Genomic DNA, 19910 nt, shown 5'->3' on the forward strand with positions numbered 1-19910 from the left:
CACGTGAACCTTGTTACTAATCCCTCCACCACCCCCACCGTCCCTCTGAACTCCATTGAGCACAACCCCATAACCATCAAATGCTCCTCATACATAAAGCCGATCATCCCTGAGATTATTCACGTGAACCTTGTTACTAATCCCTCCACCACCCCCACCGTCCCTCTGAACTCCATTGAGCACAACCCCATAACCATCAAATGCTCCTCATACATAACGCCGATCATTCCTGAGATTATTCATGTGAACCTTGTTACTAATCCCTCCACCACCCCCACCGTCCCTCTGAACTCCATTGAGCACAGCCCCAGAACCATCAAATGCTCCTCATACATAACGCCGATCATTCCTGAGATTATTCATGTGAACCTTGTTACTAATCCCTCCACCACCCCCACCGTCCCTCTGAACTCCATTGAGCACAACCCCATAACCATCAAATGCTCCTCATACATAAAGCCGATCATTCCTGAGATTATTCACGTGAACCTTGTTACTAATCCCTCCACCACCCCCACCGTCCCTCTGAACTCCATTGAGCACAGGTCCAGAACCATCAAATGCTCCTCATACATAAAGCCGATCATTCCTGAGATTATTCATGTGAACCTTGTTAGCAATAACCGCACTGAACACATTCCCAAGTACAACAGACAATCAGGAAATTTAAACCATTCCAGAGTGAATGTGATAAAAAGAAACTGGAATCACCAGAATCGCTCAACAGGTAAGGAACTGCTGTGGGGAGAGCAACAAATTTAAGGATTCAGGTTCACAACCTTTTGTCAGAATGGATTCAGAATTTTTCATTTTTAGTGCAGATCTCCAGCCACTTGAGTTTCTGTTTGATTTCCACTGTCTGACAGACAGGTGACAGTGAGGAGGAATTTCCAAACACAGTCCGAACACTGAACACCCCCCCCCCCAGGTTTATTTCTACTGGTTCAAACACAGAACAGCCCATTTACTCACAGCCTCTCCTTGTGAGGGATGGAATGGGAACTAATTCTCTCCTCAGACTGGCAGTCATTGCTTCCAAAGGAACTCCAGAAACCAACATCTGATCCCAAACCAGAAATACTCACTCAACACTTCATACACCTGGGCAGCTTGATCCCCGGGTCCATTTTACTTGGATCTAACAGGGGTGCAGTGCTGCCGGAGCTCACCGGAACGCCACTCCAGCACCTCCATAAAAAACAGTCAAAATAAACAAGCGGGGAATTTAACAGCGGCTGCATATTAAATAGAGGGAAACTTACAGAAGTGGGGGTTGGGGAGAGGGGTTGGTGGCTGGTGGGGAAAATACCACTAATAACATTAGGATATTTGATTGTTTTTGGTGAAATCCAGGAGCTGTGACTGTGGTGATCCGTGGATTACTTGCTAATACAAAACTAAATTTATCTCACAAACAACCCTATGGCTTCGAAGCAAACAACGTTAACTTGCTTGATAATTATATTTTGTGATAATTAGTGAATGTAACCATGTGCTACTTTGTCATATTATTAAATTAAGTATTATAAGTTTTATTGTACCAGTTATATACTTAAATGTTGTGATTGGCTATAATCTTAACTTATGTCTTAACTATCACTATATTTCTGTGGAGCTCTGGAATTCATATATATTTCTTTCATCTTGGTTTAGTGCTCGACATTATAAAAAGGCATATTCTCATATATTTGTATATATACACACACACACATATACGTGTGTGTGTGCGTGCGTGACACCCAATTTGTGTACCTGTTCATTACATATATGTTACGTGAATGGGGCAAGGAAGTTGTTCAGTACATGAAATGAGCAGGTACAAAAATTGGGTGTGACATACAAGGAGTGATTGATAAGTTCGTGGCCGAAGGTGGAAGAAGTCAATTTTACAAAACCTTTCCAGCATCTGCAGATTTCCTCGTGTTTACAAAACCTAGCTATTTTCAATTATCTGAAACAGAAAGACCACAAAAGTTATTAATTTCAAACTTTCTGCATAATCACTCAAAGAGTTGAACTACACGTGCAGCTACCGAGAGCTGTGTAACTTCAGGCCGTCTAACTTAGGCCACGAACTTATCAATCACCCCTCGTACAGCTCCAGCCGTAGGGCTCAATGCAACCGGCCCAGATTCACACAATCTCGGGATCAACTCCGACTCACCCCCTCTCGAATCGGAGAACCGCCAACAACAGATGCAGTGAGCAAACCGCATGCCTTTAGCAGGAGGGTCTCCCCAGCACCACCGGTGTCCGGAGGTCTTCACATCGTCGCCGGTGGCCGGAGGTACGCACAGCGCCACCGGTGCCCGGAGGTACATGCAGCGCCACCAGTCTCTGGAGGTCCATGCAGCGCCACCACTGGTCGGAGGCGGGAGGGACAACGGAGAGGTAAATCACAAACACGACGAAGTCCGCAGATAGATAGATAGATAGATAGATAGATAGATAGATAGATAGATAGATAGATAGATAGATACTTTATTCATCCCCATGGGGAAATTCAACATGTTTTTCCAATGTCCCATACACTTGTTGTAGCAAAACTAATTACATACAATAATTAACTCAGTAAAAGTATGATATGCATCTAAATCACTCTCTCAAAAAGCATTAATAATAGTTTTTAAAAAGTTCTTAAGTAGTTTACTTAAATACATTAAATACAATCAACCCCGGCACTTTAACATATCTTACTCCTGGCGGTTGAATTGTAAAGCCTAATGGCATTGGGGAGTATTGACCTCTTCATCCTGTCTGAGGAGCATTGCATCGATAGCAACCTGTCGCTGAAACTGCTTCTCTGTCTCTGGATGGTGCTATGTAGAGGATGTTCGGGGTTTTCCATAATTGACCGTAGCCTACTCAGCGCCCTTCGCTCAGCTACCGATGTTATACTCTCCAGTACTTTGCCCACGACAGAGCCCACCTTCCTTACCAGCTTATTAAGACGTGAGGCATCCCTCTTCTTAATGCTGCCTCCCCAACACGCCACCACAAAGAAGAGGGCGCTCTCCACAACTTACCTATAGAACATCTTCAGCATCTCACTACAGACATTGAATGACGCCAACCTTCTAAGGAAGTACAGTCGACTCTGTGCCTTCCTGCACAAGGCATCTGTGTTGGCAGTCCAGTCTAGCTTCTCGTCTAACTGTACTCCCAGATACTTGTAGGTCTTAACCTGCTCCACACATTCTCCATTAATGATCACTGGCTCCATATGAGGTCCTAAAGTCCACCACCATCTCCTTGGTCTTGGTGATATTGAGACGCAGGTAGTTTGAGTTGCACCATATCACAAATTCCTGTATCAATTTCCTATACTCTTCCTCCTGTCCATTCCTGACACACCCCACTATGGCCGTGTCATCAGCGAACTTCTGCACATGGCAGGACTCCGAGTTATATTGGAAGTCTGATGTGTACAGGGTGAACAGGACCGGAGAGAGCACGGAAATTCAGAGCAATACAAACAAAATGCTGGCGGAACTCAGCAGGCCGGGCAGCATCTATCGGAAAGAATCAACAGTCGACGTTTCCAGTTGAACCCTGCTTCAGGATTGAGATGGAATGGGGGGAAAATCTGAATAAAATCGGGGAGGGCGTGAAATGTCTCGCTGGAAGGTGACAGGTGAAGCCAGGTAGGTGGGAAAGCTCAAGAGCAGAAGAAAATAGAGTCTAATAGGAGAGGAGAGTGGAGAATAGGAGAAAGGGATGGAGCAGTGGACCCAGAGAGAAGTGATACGCAGGTGAGAGGACGTGAAAAGTCACAGAGGGAGTGGGAGGGAGGGGTGTGAGGGAAATTTGTTCACAGGAAGGAGACATAGATAGATAGATAGATAGATAGATAGATAGATAGATAGATAGATAGATAGATAGATAGATAGATAGATAGATAGATACTTTATTCATCCCCATGGGGAAATTCAACTTTTTTTCCAATGTCCCATACACTTGTTGTAGCAAAACTAATTACATACAATACTTAACTCAGTAAAAAATATGATATGCATCTAAATCACTATCTCAAAAAGCATTAATAATAGCCTTTAAAAAGTTCTTAAGTCCTGGCGGTTGAATTGTAAAGCCTAATGGCATTGGGGAGTATTGACCTCTTCATCCTGTCTGAGGAGCATTGCATCGATAGTAACCTGTCGCTGAAACTGCTTCTCTGTCTCTGGATGGTGCTATGTAGAGGATGTTCAGAGTTTTCCATAATTGACCGTATGGTGCTATGTAGAGGATGTTCAGAGTTTTCCATAATTGACCGTAGCCTACTCAGCGCCCTTCGCTCAGCTACCGATGTTAAACTCTCCAATTTAATCGATACTTATGCTATCAAGTTGAGGAAGGGTGTACCCAGACGGAATATGAGGTGCTGATCCTGGACCCTGAGGGTGGCCTCATCTTGGCACAAGAGGACGCGATGGGTTGACATGTCAGAACTGGAATGGGCATCGGAATGAAAATGCTTGGACACCGGGAAGTCCTGCTCGGAGCGGAGAGTTCAACGGTTAATTTATTATCAAATCAGGTATCCATAAACAACTGCAAGTTTTTTTTCTTCTCCAGAGTGCCACGAAAGAAAGAAAAAGAATGAAAGTCGTTCAGAGAAAATAATCAAACTCTCACCTTACCCCCCGCATCAAGAAGAACAGCATCCCAATCATCAACCCCCAAAAAACACTCCTACCCCGCACAACTGCGGAGGAGCCGGTGTCACCAGTGTAGAGGCGGCCGCATCGGGAGCAGCGGACACAACAGGCGACCCCGGAAGATTGACAGGTGAAGTGTCGCCTCACCTGGAAGGATGTTTGGACAACGGAGAGAGTTCGGCCGTCCGACCCTTTCACTGTGACACCCCGAACTCCACATCAAATCCGTCCAAACGAATCTGGGCGAACTTTAATGACCAATAAATATAATTCCTCTCAGCGATCAGCTGTCTGAATGATCCCCTGACTCTGAGAGGAAGGGGTATCTATGGTCCACACTCAGGGTGTTGAGTTTACCAGGAGACAAAGACTGCAGGGACGAGAGGTTTTCTGTTGACTAATACACTGTGTGTGGACCCCGCTGGCAATTCTGGTGTTGTGACCCGAATCGACACAAACACCACGCTGCCCACTCCACCAACAACACGGCACAGCCGGACACATAACAGGGGACTTTACATCTCACAACACTGGATTCAGTGATGAAACCCGTGATTAATGTTGTTGTGCCACCGAAAAGTCCATTAAAGTGCTTTTAAATACCAGCCTCTCCCACGAGTGACGTCACACAGCTCCCCCCCCGCGCGTGACTGACGTCACACATGGGCTTCCCACACCGGGATCTGCCCTCACGTGCGCGGTGTCTTACGTCACCCACGCGCTGCTGTGCTCGAGCTTTATCGATTTAACGGCTGGGCTAATAATCACGTGACCAGCCCCTCCCCCACCGCTGTCAACACAGGATTCGGGAGCTGCGCTATTCCCATTGGTGCGAAGCGATGTCAATCAATCGTTACAACCAGTCGCGGAGGCGGACAAGCCGAGTGGGCGTTACCCCGCTGAGTCCGTCTCCCGCTCAAGCGCCGACCGCCTCTTCAGAGCGGAGAAAACCTCAAAGTAAATGTCCGCTTTCTGATTTATTTCCATTTCCCTCCGAGGGAAGTTGGGGCGTTTGTGAAGCGTCTCCTGCGGCCGGAGTCTGATGTATCGCCGAGAGGTAGGAGGAGACCGCTCGGCCCGTCGGTTTGATGCCGGCCGAGGAGGGATTTTATTGAAAGGATGAAGATGGTGAGAGAGGGGGCGGACAGGATGTTTGTCCCGGGGGGGACAGGAGGGGCTCATCTGTGGAAATGTCTGGGCCCACGGTGGTGTCCAGCAGAGGGATTCACCACATTGGGGGGCAAACACCGGCAGACTGTTGCCCTGCAAGCGGGGCCAGTGGTCCGGGCAAAGTGACCATTATTTGTGCTTTGTTGAGATTGTACCTGGAATATGGTGTAAAATCCCGCTCCCCATACTAACACGGGTTATACAGACCAAAGAACAAACTGCCGGAGGAACTCAGTGGGTCGGGCAGCATCTGTGGAGGGAAATGGACCGTCAACATTTCGGGCCGAGACCCACCCTCTGGACTGAGAGTGGACGGGAAATAGTCAGAGAAAAGAGGTGAGGGGTGGGGATGGGGCAAGAGCTGGGGAGTGAGAGGTGGATCCAGGTGAGGAGGGAGGTGGGAAGGTGGAAATAGTGACAGGGGTGGGAGGTGAGTGGTTGGGGCAACACGGGGCTGCAGAAGATGGAAATTAATTCCACAGAGGATTAACAAAGAGGCTAGAGAGTATTTGTTATAGAGAGTGCAATGAAGATTCACCAGACTGATCCCTGGAGTGGTGGGGTCATCATATGAAGAAAGATCAAATGCGATAACCCTTTCATTTAGAGAATCGAGGACTGAGAGGTGAACACATTGAAATGCACAACATCATTACCGGTTGAACCAGGGATCCCAGTCTCTGAAACAGGGATGGACTGTCCGGGACTTAGATGAAGGGAAATGTCTCCATTCCGAGAGTGGTGAATGTCTTTAAATCCCCACCACAGAGGGCGGTGAAGACTCGGTGATCGTCCTCACGTAAAACAGAGGGCGGCAGATGTGTGGAGACCGAAGGGATCGAGGAAATGAGGATCGGGCAGAAACATGTGGCTGAGATGGGAGAGCATCCGCCACCTTGCTGATGGTTAGAGGGGCTGAATGGCCTCCTGCTGTTTCTCACTTGATGTTTCAGTGTTCCTGTCCAGCAAGGCTCCGGAGGAATGTGAATAGAAATGAGTGTTTATAAACACAGAACTGATTTAAATGAAATGAGAACATTTCCTGTTTGGGTCTGAATTATGTTTTGGACCGGGATGGGAATTAAGCCGGTGACTCTGTGACCTGGAGGTGGAGTGAAAGGGATCGGGGAAGATATGGTGTGGAAAAATAAACATGTATCTGGGGTAAATATGGAATAATGTGGGGAATGTGGTGGATGGGTCGGGCAGCGTGTGAGGGGCAAGGAGCAGAGTCACCGGTTCAGGAGGGAAACCCTCCACCCGTCACCTGATCCCGTTTCCCATTCATGTTATTTTGCAGATCTGCAGCATCTGCGGGTCACTGCTCTCCTTGTACGTGTAGCTTCATCTTTCGCCCGTTCAGACAAGTCAGTGAGATCCGGATCTGTCACATCCTCTTATTGTGGGTGGACAATGTTTTTTTTTCTCTGCAATACTTTCTGCATGTTTCACTCCACTGTTTTGAGGTGCTGAAGTGCAGCCGATGTTTCTGGGTGTCTGACCCATTCATGTGAGAATTTAGCCATTTGTATTTATCTGAGCTTCTCATAAATGTGTAAAGTTTAGTTCAGCTTCACTTCAGAATTTCCAAAGCAACACCCAGTCAGTCAAATTGCTCCACACAATTAAAATAGCTTATTACATTTTTTTTCTATTTTTGTACTATATATATGTATATTCTTATTTTAAATCACAATTGTTAATAACTATTGTTATGAATTGGGTTCTACTGCTACCGCAGGGACAACAAATTTCATGTCATATGCCGGTGCTATTAAACCTGATTCTTATATTGATATGGGAGACCCACCACCAGTCACCTGATCCCAGTTACCGCAGATTGTAATGTGAGATTGAAGCATTTTCCATATATTTGCTTTCCACAGAAATGACAACAGTTCAGTTTCCTTCTGAGCTTCTAGAGCAGAAGCTCAGTCTGTCTAATATTTCCACACAATTAAAATGGGGAAATTTGTTTATTATCATCATGTACTGAGCTACAGTGACAATCTTGCCTGATGTACCATCCACACAGATGGATACATTTCAACAGTACATTGAGCTGATATACAACAAAATAATCACTGTAACAAAGCATTATGGCTGCAGAGAAAGTGCAGCGCAGTTAGACATATGGTGCAGGGTCACGTCGAGTTACATTGTGAGGTTGAGTCCATTTTATCATTCATTTGGCTTATAACTGCAGACAGGAAGCCATCCTTTAGCCTGGTGTTACGCACTTTAAGGCTTTTGTATCTCTTCCCCGATGGGGGAGCGGGTTTTCAGCAAGAATGTCTAGGTAATGAGGTTCTTTGGCCTGCTTTTCCAAGGGAGGGGAAGTGTAGGAAGAGTCCATGGAGTGGAGGCTTGTTTCTCTGATGTTCTCTGCTCTCCAAAGTTATCTGCAGTTCCTTGCAGTCATGGGCAGAGAAGTAGCCATACAAAGGCGTGAAGTATCGACAAGGAGCTCAGAGACCTCAGCCTTCACCCTGCCTTGTGTAGCTGGATCCTGGACTTCCTGTCAGATCGCCAGCAGGAAGTAAGAGTGGGCTCCATCTCCTCTGTCTCTCTGACCCTCAGCACACATACCCTTGGCCCCCTTCTTTACTCTCTGTGCACCCATGACTTGTGTTGCCACCCATAGCTCCAATCTGCTAATTAAATTTTGCTGACAGCACTACATTGATTGGCCTAATCTCAAATACTGATAACAATCAATCAAATGCCTTCTGACCAGGCTCGGTCCAAACAAACTTTTCACCCTTCTTCAGGAGATTGGTCAGAGGAAGAGTGATAGCAGCAAAGTTCTTACAGAACTTACGATAATATCCATCCATTCCCAGAAACCTTCTAAGAGCCTTCTTAGCAGTCAGAATAGGAACTTGAGAAATTGCCTGGACTTTTGCCCGAACAGAAGCTAACTTGCTTTGACCTACAACATAGCCAAGACAGGTCACACTGGCATGGCCAAATTCACTCTTAGCCAAGTTAACTGTAAGGTTGTCCTAGGAAAGCCTGTCAAATAGCTTTTCTACTGCAGAGTTATGCTCTTCCCAAGTGCCACTCCCTGTAACTAAGTCATCAATATAGGTATCTGTGTGTTCTAACCCTCGAATTACAAAATCAATCATTCTCTGGGATGTTCCTGGAGCATTTTTCCTTCCAAAAGGCAAAACATTGTATTCATACAACCAGATGGTGTCACAAATGCAGAAATTTCTCTACCTCTGTCTGTCAATACCCTTTCAACAGATCAATCTTTGTAAGAAATTAGCTTTTCCAGCCTTATCGATGCAATCATCCACCCTAGGGATAGGATAGGCATCTGTTTTTGTTACTGCATTTATCTTTCTATAATCAGTGCAAAATCTAACACTACAATCAGGTTTGGGCACAATAATGCAGGGTGACTCCAATCTCATTTTGAAGGCCTAATAATACCATTCTCCAGCATATACTCAATTCCCTGGTCAGCCAATTTACACTTTTCTACATTAATGCGCTTTGGGAGTTGTTTAATCGGTTTGGCTTGACCAACATCTACATCATGTTCTGCGACCGTGGTTTGCTTGGGAACATAAGGAAATAAATCTTTAAACTTCAGAATTAATTCCTTCAGCTGTTGTTGTTGCTTTGGCTGCAGATGAGACAACGTGTTATCAATGTTTTCTGGAACAACCGAGTTCATTAGCCTAACTGGGACCATGTTTGGCTTGTGAAAAGTCTCAGACGAGTCAATTGTTTCATTCTCAGGGTTGCCAGTCTCATTTGTTTTGACAACAACACGCACAGATGGTACCTGCTTGTCAAAAAAGGTTTTATCATATTTATGTGTACCACTTGTGTTAGTTCAAGTCAGTTGGGTGTTTTAATAACATAATTCACATCATTAATTTGGGAGACTATTTCATACGGTCTATTGAATTTCGCCTGAAGTGGATTCGTCAACGTAAGGCAAGCACCTTATCTCACACCTGGTATTTTCTTTCGCGAGCCCTGTTATCAAACCAACACTTCATTTTGTTTTGAGAAATCTCGCTAGACTACAGGCTTGGTGTAGTTTATTTTTGAACTTTAAAACAGTCTAACGAGTTAACATGTACATCCCCATCAATCCACCGTTCCTTTTAACAAGGTCAAAGGTCACTCTGTGACCAAATACAAGTTCAAATGGAGTAAAGCCCAGTGATTCCTGTACTGACACTCTTTCTGTGGACAAAAGCAAATGTATTCCTTCATCCCAGTGTTTTCCATTTTCAACACAATATGTCTTAATCATTGTTTTGAGGGTAGAATGAAATCTATCTAAAGCCCCTTGTGATTCTGTATGGTACACAGATGATGCAATTTGTTTTGCTCCCAGTTCAGAAACTACCTGCTGGAATAATCCAGATGTAAAATTACATCCTTGATCAGACTGGATTTCTTTAGGCAATTCGAATAAACTGAAAATCTTGGTAAGAGCCTTCGCCACAGTTTTAGCTTTAATTTTTCTGAGAGGTATTGCCTCTGGGAATCTGGATGCAGTACACATAATAATTAGCAGGTACTGATGGCCAGCTTTAGTCTTTGGCAATGGGCCAACACAATCCACTATAACTTTGGAAAAGGGTTCACCGAATGCAGGTACAGGCCACTGGGGTGAGCTCATTAGGTTTACCCACAACTTGACAAGTGCCTTTTGGAAACTCTTATTCAGGGTAAACATAACTTTATGAGTTAAAGCAAACTGATCTGCTAATCCAGCAGATTCCTGCATAGTGGCAGCATCATTTCCATCTAAATACGTCTTTATGTCATCAGGGATGCACCTTCTGAATTCTTCAATTAAAACCAACTCTTTCAAGCTGTTAAAATCATCATTTACATGTTCAGATGTGCACCAGCGGTCAATGCACACAAATTTCTCATAAGCAAATTCCATATGTCTGGTTCACAGATTTCTTCAAATTTCTAAACTTTTGCCTGTCTGCTTCTGGGACCAACTCGTAAGCTTTGAGCACAGCCTGTTTCACAATGTCATAATGTGTGGTGCATGGCCATGTGGTTAAGGTGTTGAACATGCAATCTGAAAGTCATGAGTTCGAGCCTCAGCCGAGGCAGCGTGTGTGCCCTTGAGCAAAGCACTGAACCACACACTGCTCCTACACATTTATAGCCCAGTGGCGATGATTGGGGCAGCATAAATAAATAAATAATAAGCTGCTTCAGCAACTGTCAAAGCAGAATAGGCTTGCTAAGCCTTCCCCTTAATTACACTTTGTAAGAGAATTTTCTTTCTGCTTTTCTGCCTCTCCAGCCTGAAACTGACTCTGCCTTTCCGGAGCCTCCATCTTTAATTTTTCTACTGGAGCTCAAGATCACTAGGTTTACTTTCAGGAAACAGCTCCAACTCCTCCACTTTAAATACACCCTCAGATACATAATGTTCAGCTATTACACTCTGCATCTGTGCCCTCCTTATTGTCAATTTCACCTTAGCAAGTATTAACGTTTTAGCAATACTCAACAACTCAATCCTTCTGGTGTCCTCTAATGCCTGAGAGGTTCACACTTCCAGATATCTATCAACATCCATTGCTGCTGGTTTTCCACACACAAATAAATCAAAAGGGATTTCCCCAATGAAATCGATAATAAATCAATCCTTAAATTTGTTCATATCCCAGACGCAGGTCCCATTTTGTTACAAACCATAATGATTTAGAAACGAACCAGCAGCAACAGACTACGCCCAGTGGCCACACATTTTAATTCCACATCCCATTCCCATTCTGATATGTCTATCCATGGCCTCCTCTACTGTCAAAATTAATCCAAACTCAGGTTGGAGGAACAACACCTTATATACCGGCTGGGTAGCCTCCAACCTGATGGGATGAACATTGACTTCTCTAACTTCCATTAATGCCCCTCTTCCCCTTCTTACCCCATCACTGACATATTTAATTGCCTGTTTTCCATGTCCCTCTGGTGCTTCCCCTCCACCTTTCTTTCTCCCGAGGCCTCCTGTCCCATGACCCTTTCCCATCTCCAGCTCTGTATCACTTTCGCCAATCACCTTTCCAGCTCTTAGCTTCATCCCACCCCCTCCGGTCTTCTCCTATCATTTCGCATTTCCCCTCCCCCCACTACTTTCAAATCTCTTACTATCTTTCCTTTCAGTTAGTCCTGACGAAGGGTCTCAGCCTGAAACGTCAACAGTTCGTCTCCTTATAGATGCTGCCTGACCTGTGTTCCACCAGCATTTTGTGTGTGTTGTTTGAATTTCCAGCATCTGCAGATTTCCTCGTGAGTGTTATGTGTATAAATGTGTATAGATATAACTCCCAAACTATTGAGCTCGGGGGAAACAAGGCTTGGAGTCTTGAGATGGTAAAGTATGAAAGTTCAGTTCAACCACAGAATAGGTGATGAGAGAGAGATATTTGTAATCCAGGGTAAATATTGAGAGAAGGCAATTATGTTGTATTCCACAGGTTCCATGGTGGTAAAACGAGACAACAGTCACTGTAGATTTTATCTGTCATCCTTCCAAATCCACATACTAATTATCACCCGAAGTGACTTGTCATAATTGGTATTGTCTTAATGAATTACCACACCACAGCCAGGCAATGGTTAACACATAAGTGGTCTCCACAGGATACGCCAAATCAGATCCACTCCTATGGATCAAATGAGGTGACAACCACACATTCGATGTACGGTGAATCGATAATTAGCCCACCCTTGTGGGCAAAGGAAAGTTCCAAACAGTGACCCTTGGCCACTAGTTCCCTGGTTTCGATTCTTCCATTTTTCCTCCTTTGTCTCCGTCTGACTCTGAGTGTCTGTGTCCTCGGTTAAAACTAAACAAGCTGCACACGATGAAAACAAGCTGTAAGTCAGACTGATTTGCCTTCTTAATCTCTCTCTCTCTCTCTCTCTCTCTCTCTTAAAATGACAGTCCACAGCAAACAAAACCTAGGGATTCATAACAATGGCTACTCCCCATTGTGAGCTGACAGGTGTGCCAGTAGGTGGGATGACTGAGTGAATCCTTTCCCACATTCTCAGCAGGTGAACGGCCTCTCTCTAGTGTGAACTCGCTGGTGTCTCCGTAGGGTGGATGACTGAGTGAATCCCTTCCCACAGACTGAGCAGGTGAATGGCCTCTCCCCAGTGTGAACTCGCTGATGTACCAGTAGGGTAGATGGCTGAGTGAATCCCTTCCCACAGACTGAGCAGGTGAATGGCTTCTCCCTAGTGTGAACTCGCTGATGTACCAGTAGGGTGAATGACCGAGTGAATCCTTTCCCACAGACTGAGCAGGTGAATAGCTTCTCCCCAGTGTGAACTCGCTGGTGTCTCTGTAGGTGGGATAACTGAGTGAATCCCTTCCCACATTCTGAGCAGGTGAACGGCCTCTCCCCAGTGTGAACTCGCAGGTGATTCTGTAGGTGGGACGTATGAGTGAATCCCTTCCCACAGACTGAGCAGGTGAACGGCTTCTCCCCAGTGTAAACTCGCTGGTGTCTCTGTAGGTTAGCTAACCGAGTGAATCCCTTCTCACAGACTGAGCAGGTGAACGGCCTCTCCCCAGTGTGAACACGCTGGTGACTGTGTAGGTGAGATGAATGAGTGAATCTCTTCCCACAGACTGAGCAGGTGAACGGCTTCTCTCCAGTGTGAACTCGCTGATGACTCCGTAAGTCAGATGACCAAGTGAATCCTTTCCCACATTCTGAGCAGGTGAATGGCTTCTCCCCAGTGTGAACTCGCTGATGTCTCTGTAGGCTGGATAAATTAGTGAATCGCTTCCCACAGACTGAGCAGGTGAATGGCTTCTCCCCAGAGTGATCTCGCTGATGTCTCTGTAGGCTGGATAAATTAGTGAATCTCTTCCCACAGACTGAGCAGGTGAACGGCTTCTCTCCAGTGTGAACTTGCTGATGTACCAGTAGGGCAGATGACTGAGTAAATCCTTTCCCACAGACTGAGCAGGTGAATGGCTTCTCCCCAGTGTGAGTTCGCTGGTGTCTCTGTAGGGTGGATGAGAAAGTGAATCTCTTCCCACATTCTGAGCAGGTGAACGCTTTTTCCCCGGTGTGAACTCGCTGATGACTCTGTAGTTGGGATAAATAAGTGAATCCCTTCCCACAGACTGAGCAGGTGAATGGCTTCTCCCCAGTGTGAACCCGCTGGTGAGCCATTAGGTCAGATGACTGAGTGAATCCTTCCCCTCAAATTCAGCAGGTGACCAGCCTCTGCCCAGAGTGGTGTGAACTGACTGGTGTGTCCACAGGTGGGAAGACCGACTGAACCCCTTCTCACACACAGAACAGATGAATGGCCTTGCCCAGTGTGAACTTGCTGATGTACCTTCAATTGTGATAACCGAGTGAATCCATTCCCACTGTCTGAGCAGGTGAACGGCCTTTCTCCTGTGTAAAATGCCGGGCTTGCTAGTTGGTCAGATGATAGAGTGAATCCCTCCCCACTGTCTGAGCAGGAAGGATCCCTTGCTCCACTTCTTAAATATCTAGACAGAGACAACAAAACTGGCGTGGTGTGTTTGAGCTTCCTGGAGACAAATTCCTTCTCATTTTTAACCTGTAAAAAGATTTACAAAATCCATCAATGGGTGTAGGACAACATTTCAGATGAGATCACTTGAGTTGCCAAGGTTTGATCTGGTATCACACTGTCACAGTGAGGTTCAACGAAAGTTGGACAGAGAAATCATCTCTTTACTGGGCAGAGTGCTGGTATCTGGAATGACCATCAATTCCCTGATGCTCTTCCTGTCTCTATAAGAATGGGGCATTTCTGCCATCTCCTTGCTCAGTTTGACTCTCTCCATTGGTATTATTCCCTGTTCCCACTGAGCTGCATGGGTTCCTCGCCCCACAGTAACTGAAACACTCTCACACAAATAGTTTTTCTTGACGTGCAGCTGGGATCTTCTTTTATGTATTATTAACTTAAAGTGCCACAGTTTTAACGCCATATAAAAAATTCCTGCTGAAATGACTGGTTGGTTCACACAGCTGTCAAAAGGGGTTAGAGTGAATTTTTGTATTATTTCAAGTTCTTGTCACAATCATAGAAAATTTCAACACAGAAACAGGCCCTTTGGGCCATCTAGTTTGTGCTGAACTATTTAAACAGCCCACTCCCACACCTCTACCATCCAGGTACCAACATAAACCTCTTAAATGTTGAAATCGAGCTCGCATGCACCACTTGTGCTAGCTGCTCATTCCACTGCTGGATAACCGTCTGTGTGAAGAAGTTTCCCCTCATGTTCCCCTTAACATTTCACCTTTCACCCTTAACCCATGGCCTCTGGTTGTCGTCCCATCCAATCTTCATGGAAAAAGCCAGCTTGCATTAACACTATCTGTGCCTCTCTATCACAATCAAATCTCGCCTCAATCTTCTGCATTCCAAGGAATAAAGTCCTGATTTGTTCAATCTTTCCTTATAACCCAAGTCCTCCAGACATGGCAACATCCTTGTGAATTTTCTCTGAAATCTCTGAACTTCTTTTACATCTTTCCTGTAGGTAGGTGACCAAAACTGCACACAATACTCCAAGTTAGGCCTCACCAATCTCTTCTAGAAGTCAACATAACATCCATCTATTGTTATCAGTACTTTGGTTCATGAAGGGCAATGGGCTGAAATCATTCTTTCCATCCCTATCTACCACTTTCAGTGAATTAAGGACTTGTATTCCCAGGTCCCTTTCTTCCACAACACTCCTCTGTGCCCGACCAGTCACTGTGAAAGACCTCCCTTGGTAGGTCATACCAAAGTGCAACAACTCACACTGGTCTGCATTAAGTTCCATTTTCCATTTCTAAAACCATTTTCCCACCTGGTCCAGATCACACTGCAAGCCATGATAGTCTTCTCGCAGTCCGCTAAACCCCCAGTCTTGTCATCCACAAATTTGCTGATCCAGTTAACCACACTATCATCCAGATTACTGATATACATGGCAAACAACAACAGATCCAGCACTGATCCCTGTGGCTACCACTAGACACAGGCCTCCAGTCAGAGAGGCAACCATCTGCTACCACACTCTGGCTTCTCCCAAAGACAGTGTCTCATCCAATTTACTATCTCATCTTGAATGCTGAGTGACTGAACCTTCTTGACCAACCTCCCATATGAGACTTTGTCAAGTGCCTTGCTAAAGTCCATGTAGACAACATCCACTGCCTTGCATTCATCCACTTTCCTGATAACTTCCTCGAGAGACTCTATAAGATTGGCTAGAGCCATGCTGTCTATCCTTTATCAGTCCACACCTATCCAAATACTTACAGTATATACTTGGTTCCTACACCCACATTCCAACAACTTTCCCAGTTCTGATGTCAAGCTCACCAATTTATAATTTCCTAGTTTATTTTTACAGCCTTTCTTGAACAGCAGAACAACATTGTCTGTCCTCCAATCCTCCAGTACCTCACCCGTCACTAACGATGATTTAAATATCTGTGCTAAGGCCCCAATAATTTCTGCACTTGTCTTCCGCAGGGTCATAGTGAACAACTTGTCAGGCCCTGGGAATTGATCCACACTGATTTGCCTCAAGACAGCAAACACCTCCACCTCTGTAATCTGTACAGGGTCCATGAAGTTGATGTGGCTTTGCCTCACTTCTATAGACTCTGTGTTCATCTCCTGAGTAAATACGGATGCAAAAAAAATCTCCCCAAGTCTATGTTATCCCTTCATATGGATTACCATTCTGATCTTCCAGAGAATTAATTTTTTCCCTTGCAATCTTTTTGCTCTTAACATATCTGCAGAATCCCTGACGATGCTCCTTCACCTTGTCTGGTGGGGCAACCTCATGCCTTCTTTTATTTCTTTCGTAAGTGTTCACTTGAATTTCCTGTATTTCATAAGTACCTCATTTGTTCCTATCTGCCTGTACCTGGTATGCACCTCCTTTTTATTGATCTGGGAGAGGAAAGCCAAAGGGGTGATAGAGCTGCATGCTGGGAGGTGGGGGTAAGGGGGGTTAAACTAAAGTTGCAGGGGGAATGGGAGCCTGAATAACAGAACAGATAGTGGAGGGGTTGTGGAGACAGATGTTGTTCAGGCCTCAGACAAAGTCAGGAATGAAAAAGTTGAGCATGGTGCAGTGAATATGCTGAGCCCTGTGTATTTCAATACAAGGAGCAGTGTAGGAAAGGTGGATGTGTTCAGGGCATGGATCAACACCTGGAATCAACACTAGGATCTGGCAACTGTGGACTGGGACGGGCTGCTTTATGGCAAAGGTGGGCTTGGAAAATGGGAGGCCTTCAAAGTGAAATTTTGAAAGCCGTATCAGAGCGGGTATGTCAGAATAAAAGGTAAAGATAGAAACTGTAGGGAAACTTAGATTGCAAGAGATATTGAGACCCTGGTAAAGCACAAAATGGAATTGCATAACAGGGATAGGCAGTCAGTTTCTTATGGAGGATAAGAAATGCAAGAGAACACATAAGAAATAAATCAGGATGGCTAAAAGATGGCATGAGGTTGCTGTCACAGAAAAGGTGAAGGATAATCCTCAGGGATTCTAGTGATAGATTAAGAGCAAAGGGATTGCAAGGCACAAAGTTGGTCCTCTGGAAGACCGGAATGGCAATCCATGTGTGGAAACAAAGCAGATGGGGGACATCTTAAATATTTTTCCATCTCTATTTACTCAGGAGATGGACAAAGGGTCTATGGAAGTGTGGAAAAGCGGCATTAACCATTTCAACCCTGGAAAAATAAAAAAACACTACTCTGGCCACTCACACGCTCAATACCCCTCATCATTTTATACACCAAAAAATGTCTCTAAATATAAACAAGGAAATTATACATTGCACAATCTACTTTCCACGATTCAGTACATTTACACGGACAGGTGTGTAAAAAGGGCCCAACGAATATCAGGGTCAAACAGGCCCAATTCATCAGAACCACAAACTGTTCCTGCTGCTACCATCCAGGAAACGGTACCACAGCAAAAGGAGCAACAGGCTCCGGGACATCATCTTCCACCAGGCCATCAGACTGATTAATTCATGCTGATACAATTGCATTTCGATGTTATATTGACTGTCCTATGTGGAAACTATCTATTATAAATTACCATAAATTACACATTGCACATTTAGATGATGTAAGGTAAATATTTCTACTCCTCATGTTTATGAAGTATGTATTTAATAAAGTCAATTCAATTCACCCTCTCCACTATCTGTTCTGTCATTCTGGCTCCCATTCCCCCTACAACTTATTTTAACCACATCACCCCCTCCCCTGCTCACTACCACTAGCAAGCCTTACCACTAGGATATTCGTCCCCTCTTGTTCTGTTCCTCTAACTAACGAATCCCCTATCAGCCTTTTGACTTTCCTCTGCCCGGTAATTCCTCTAACAGCTACTAAAGTTGTCCACCTGTTGTTGTGTGAAATGGCCACAAGAGTACTCTGCGATGGATATTTAACCTCATTCCCCTTCCTGACTCTCACCCAGTTTCCTGTGTCCTGCACCTTGGGAGTAACTCACTTCTCTTCATGTCATATCTATCACCCCCTCCAACTGCTGGATGATCTGGAATTCACCCATTTCAAGTTGCAGCTCATTGAAGTGCAGGGTTACAAGCTGCACATCTTGTAGGTGAGGGCATCAGGGACACTGGAGGTCTCCCCTCCTTCCCTCCAATACCCCTCTAATTTGTAATAATCTCCCCTCTAATTTGTAATAACCAGTGTGCAGATAAATCTTGTACTGTGCATTTTTTACCCAGTGACAATATGTGCACAGTGACACACTAGCAAATCACGGTCAATAGGAACTTTGATCTCCTCTGGGTTCAATCCAGTTTATCTGCACTCTCACACAACCTACGTAGCAGGCCTGTAACGGGTAATGAAGGATTTTCTCACCAAAACTTTTGCACATTGTCCATATGTGGTTTCCTTGCTAAATTATGCTTTAAAAAGTCAGATTTCCAAATATCACTCCACTTCTTCCCACTTGCAAATTCTCCAGCAACTTTTGCATCACCACAATGCACGCAGGCATCACCAGTTTCTGTATTCTACATAAATATTCCCCCTGAACCCTCCCCCAATGACTGACGGTGGTGAACTCAGTGAATGAAATCCCAATGAACATGAAGGGAAGGGCAGTTCTCTGTCTCACTGGAGTCTGGCACATTTGTGATGTGAAAGCTACTTGTTGCCCAGGGTAAAGGTATTTGATATCATTACGTACCCAGAGAGAATGGGACAAAACATGTTCTCACCGGTAGAAAAGTCCAGAGCAAGAGGAGGTAGAGGAAGCAACACACACAAAATACTGGAGGAGCTCAGCAGGCCAGGCAGCATCTACGGAAAAGAGTACTAATGCGGATTTTGTCAACTGCTGATGTAAAAGATTTTGTTCCCTTTCTCCGAGTTCCTAATCCTTTTATTTAGATAGCTGGAGCTCAGCTCTGTCTGAGAGATCCATCAGTTCCCATTCCCTCATCAACCGGAAGCTCCCCGGGGCCCGTGTATGGATCGTGGGGCTGAGAGAGAGGGAAGAGGGCAGGACTGTCCCGGGTTTGCTGGTCACAGTGACCGGATTTCACAGGAATTATCCCGAAGTTGGTATTTAAGATAAAAACACAGAGAAACGCTCTTACCTGCAACCGACATTTTCAAGGCCTTCTGTGTACTGCGCGCATGCGTGAAACTCAGGGACGTCCTCAGCCTGACGCCTGCGCATTTCATCGGCGCTTTAGCGCCAGCAAAATTCTTAACGCATGGCCCTATGGGTAATCACGGTGCCATTAAACATTTCTGCAAGCACCGGTTCAATGTCCATACCTCATTTTTTTTATCTTGGGTATAGAAAAAATCTGCAGCTGTTTTAACGCAGAAAGCGGCTCCTATAAGCAATATACTCAATATCAACGTGTATCTAATGCCAAGGTAAAATGCAGATATAAAACACAGGAGATTCTGCAGTTGCTGGAAATACAGAGATGCACACACAAAACGCTGGAGGAACTCTGCAATTCAGAGAGCAACTAAGCAGCGGAGTAC

General features: G+C 45.0%; 3 protein-coding genes across 5 annotated transcripts in view; 1 reads left to right on the top strand and 2 right to left on the bottom strand.

Annotated features, from left to right (window-relative positions):
- Positions 1–19910, top strand: part of LOC140722116 (uncharacterized) — a 265387-nt gene that overhangs the window by 71744 nt on the left and 173733 nt on the right. The gene's annotated exons all lie outside the window — the stretch shown is intronic.
- LOC140722119 (uncharacterized) overlaps positions 1–19910 on the bottom strand; it is a 1111870-nt gene that overhangs the window by 58891 nt on the left and 1033069 nt on the right. Inside the window, exon 1 of one of the 3 annotated variants that reach the window (XM_073036922.1) lies at positions 1086–1202. The exons of 1 other annotated variant lie outside the window; for it this stretch is intronic. The gene's annotated coding sequence lies outside the window, so the exon portion shown is untranslated. Of the gene's footprint in view, positions 1–1085; positions 1203–19910 lie in introns of those variants that run through there. One more of the 3 variants, XM_073036921.1, reaches the window with a different exon arrangement.
- Positions 1–19910, bottom strand: part of LOC140722123 (uncharacterized) — a 161951-nt gene that overhangs the window by 22026 nt on the left and 120015 nt on the right. The window contains exon 4 of the mRNA XM_073036926.1: positions 13152–13264. Within this exon, the coding sequence (XP_072893027.1) occupies positions 13152–13264 (113 nt within the window). The remainder of the gene's footprint in view (positions 1–13151; positions 13265–19910) is intronic.

Source organism: Hemitrygon akajei, unplaced genomic scaffold (assembly GCF_048418815.1).
Source record: "Hemitrygon akajei unplaced genomic scaffold, sHemAka1.3 Scf000069, whole genome shotgun sequence".
NCBI classification, from domain to species: Eukaryota; Metazoa; Chordata; class Chondrichthyes; order Myliobatiformes; family Dasyatidae; genus Hemitrygon; species Hemitrygon akajei.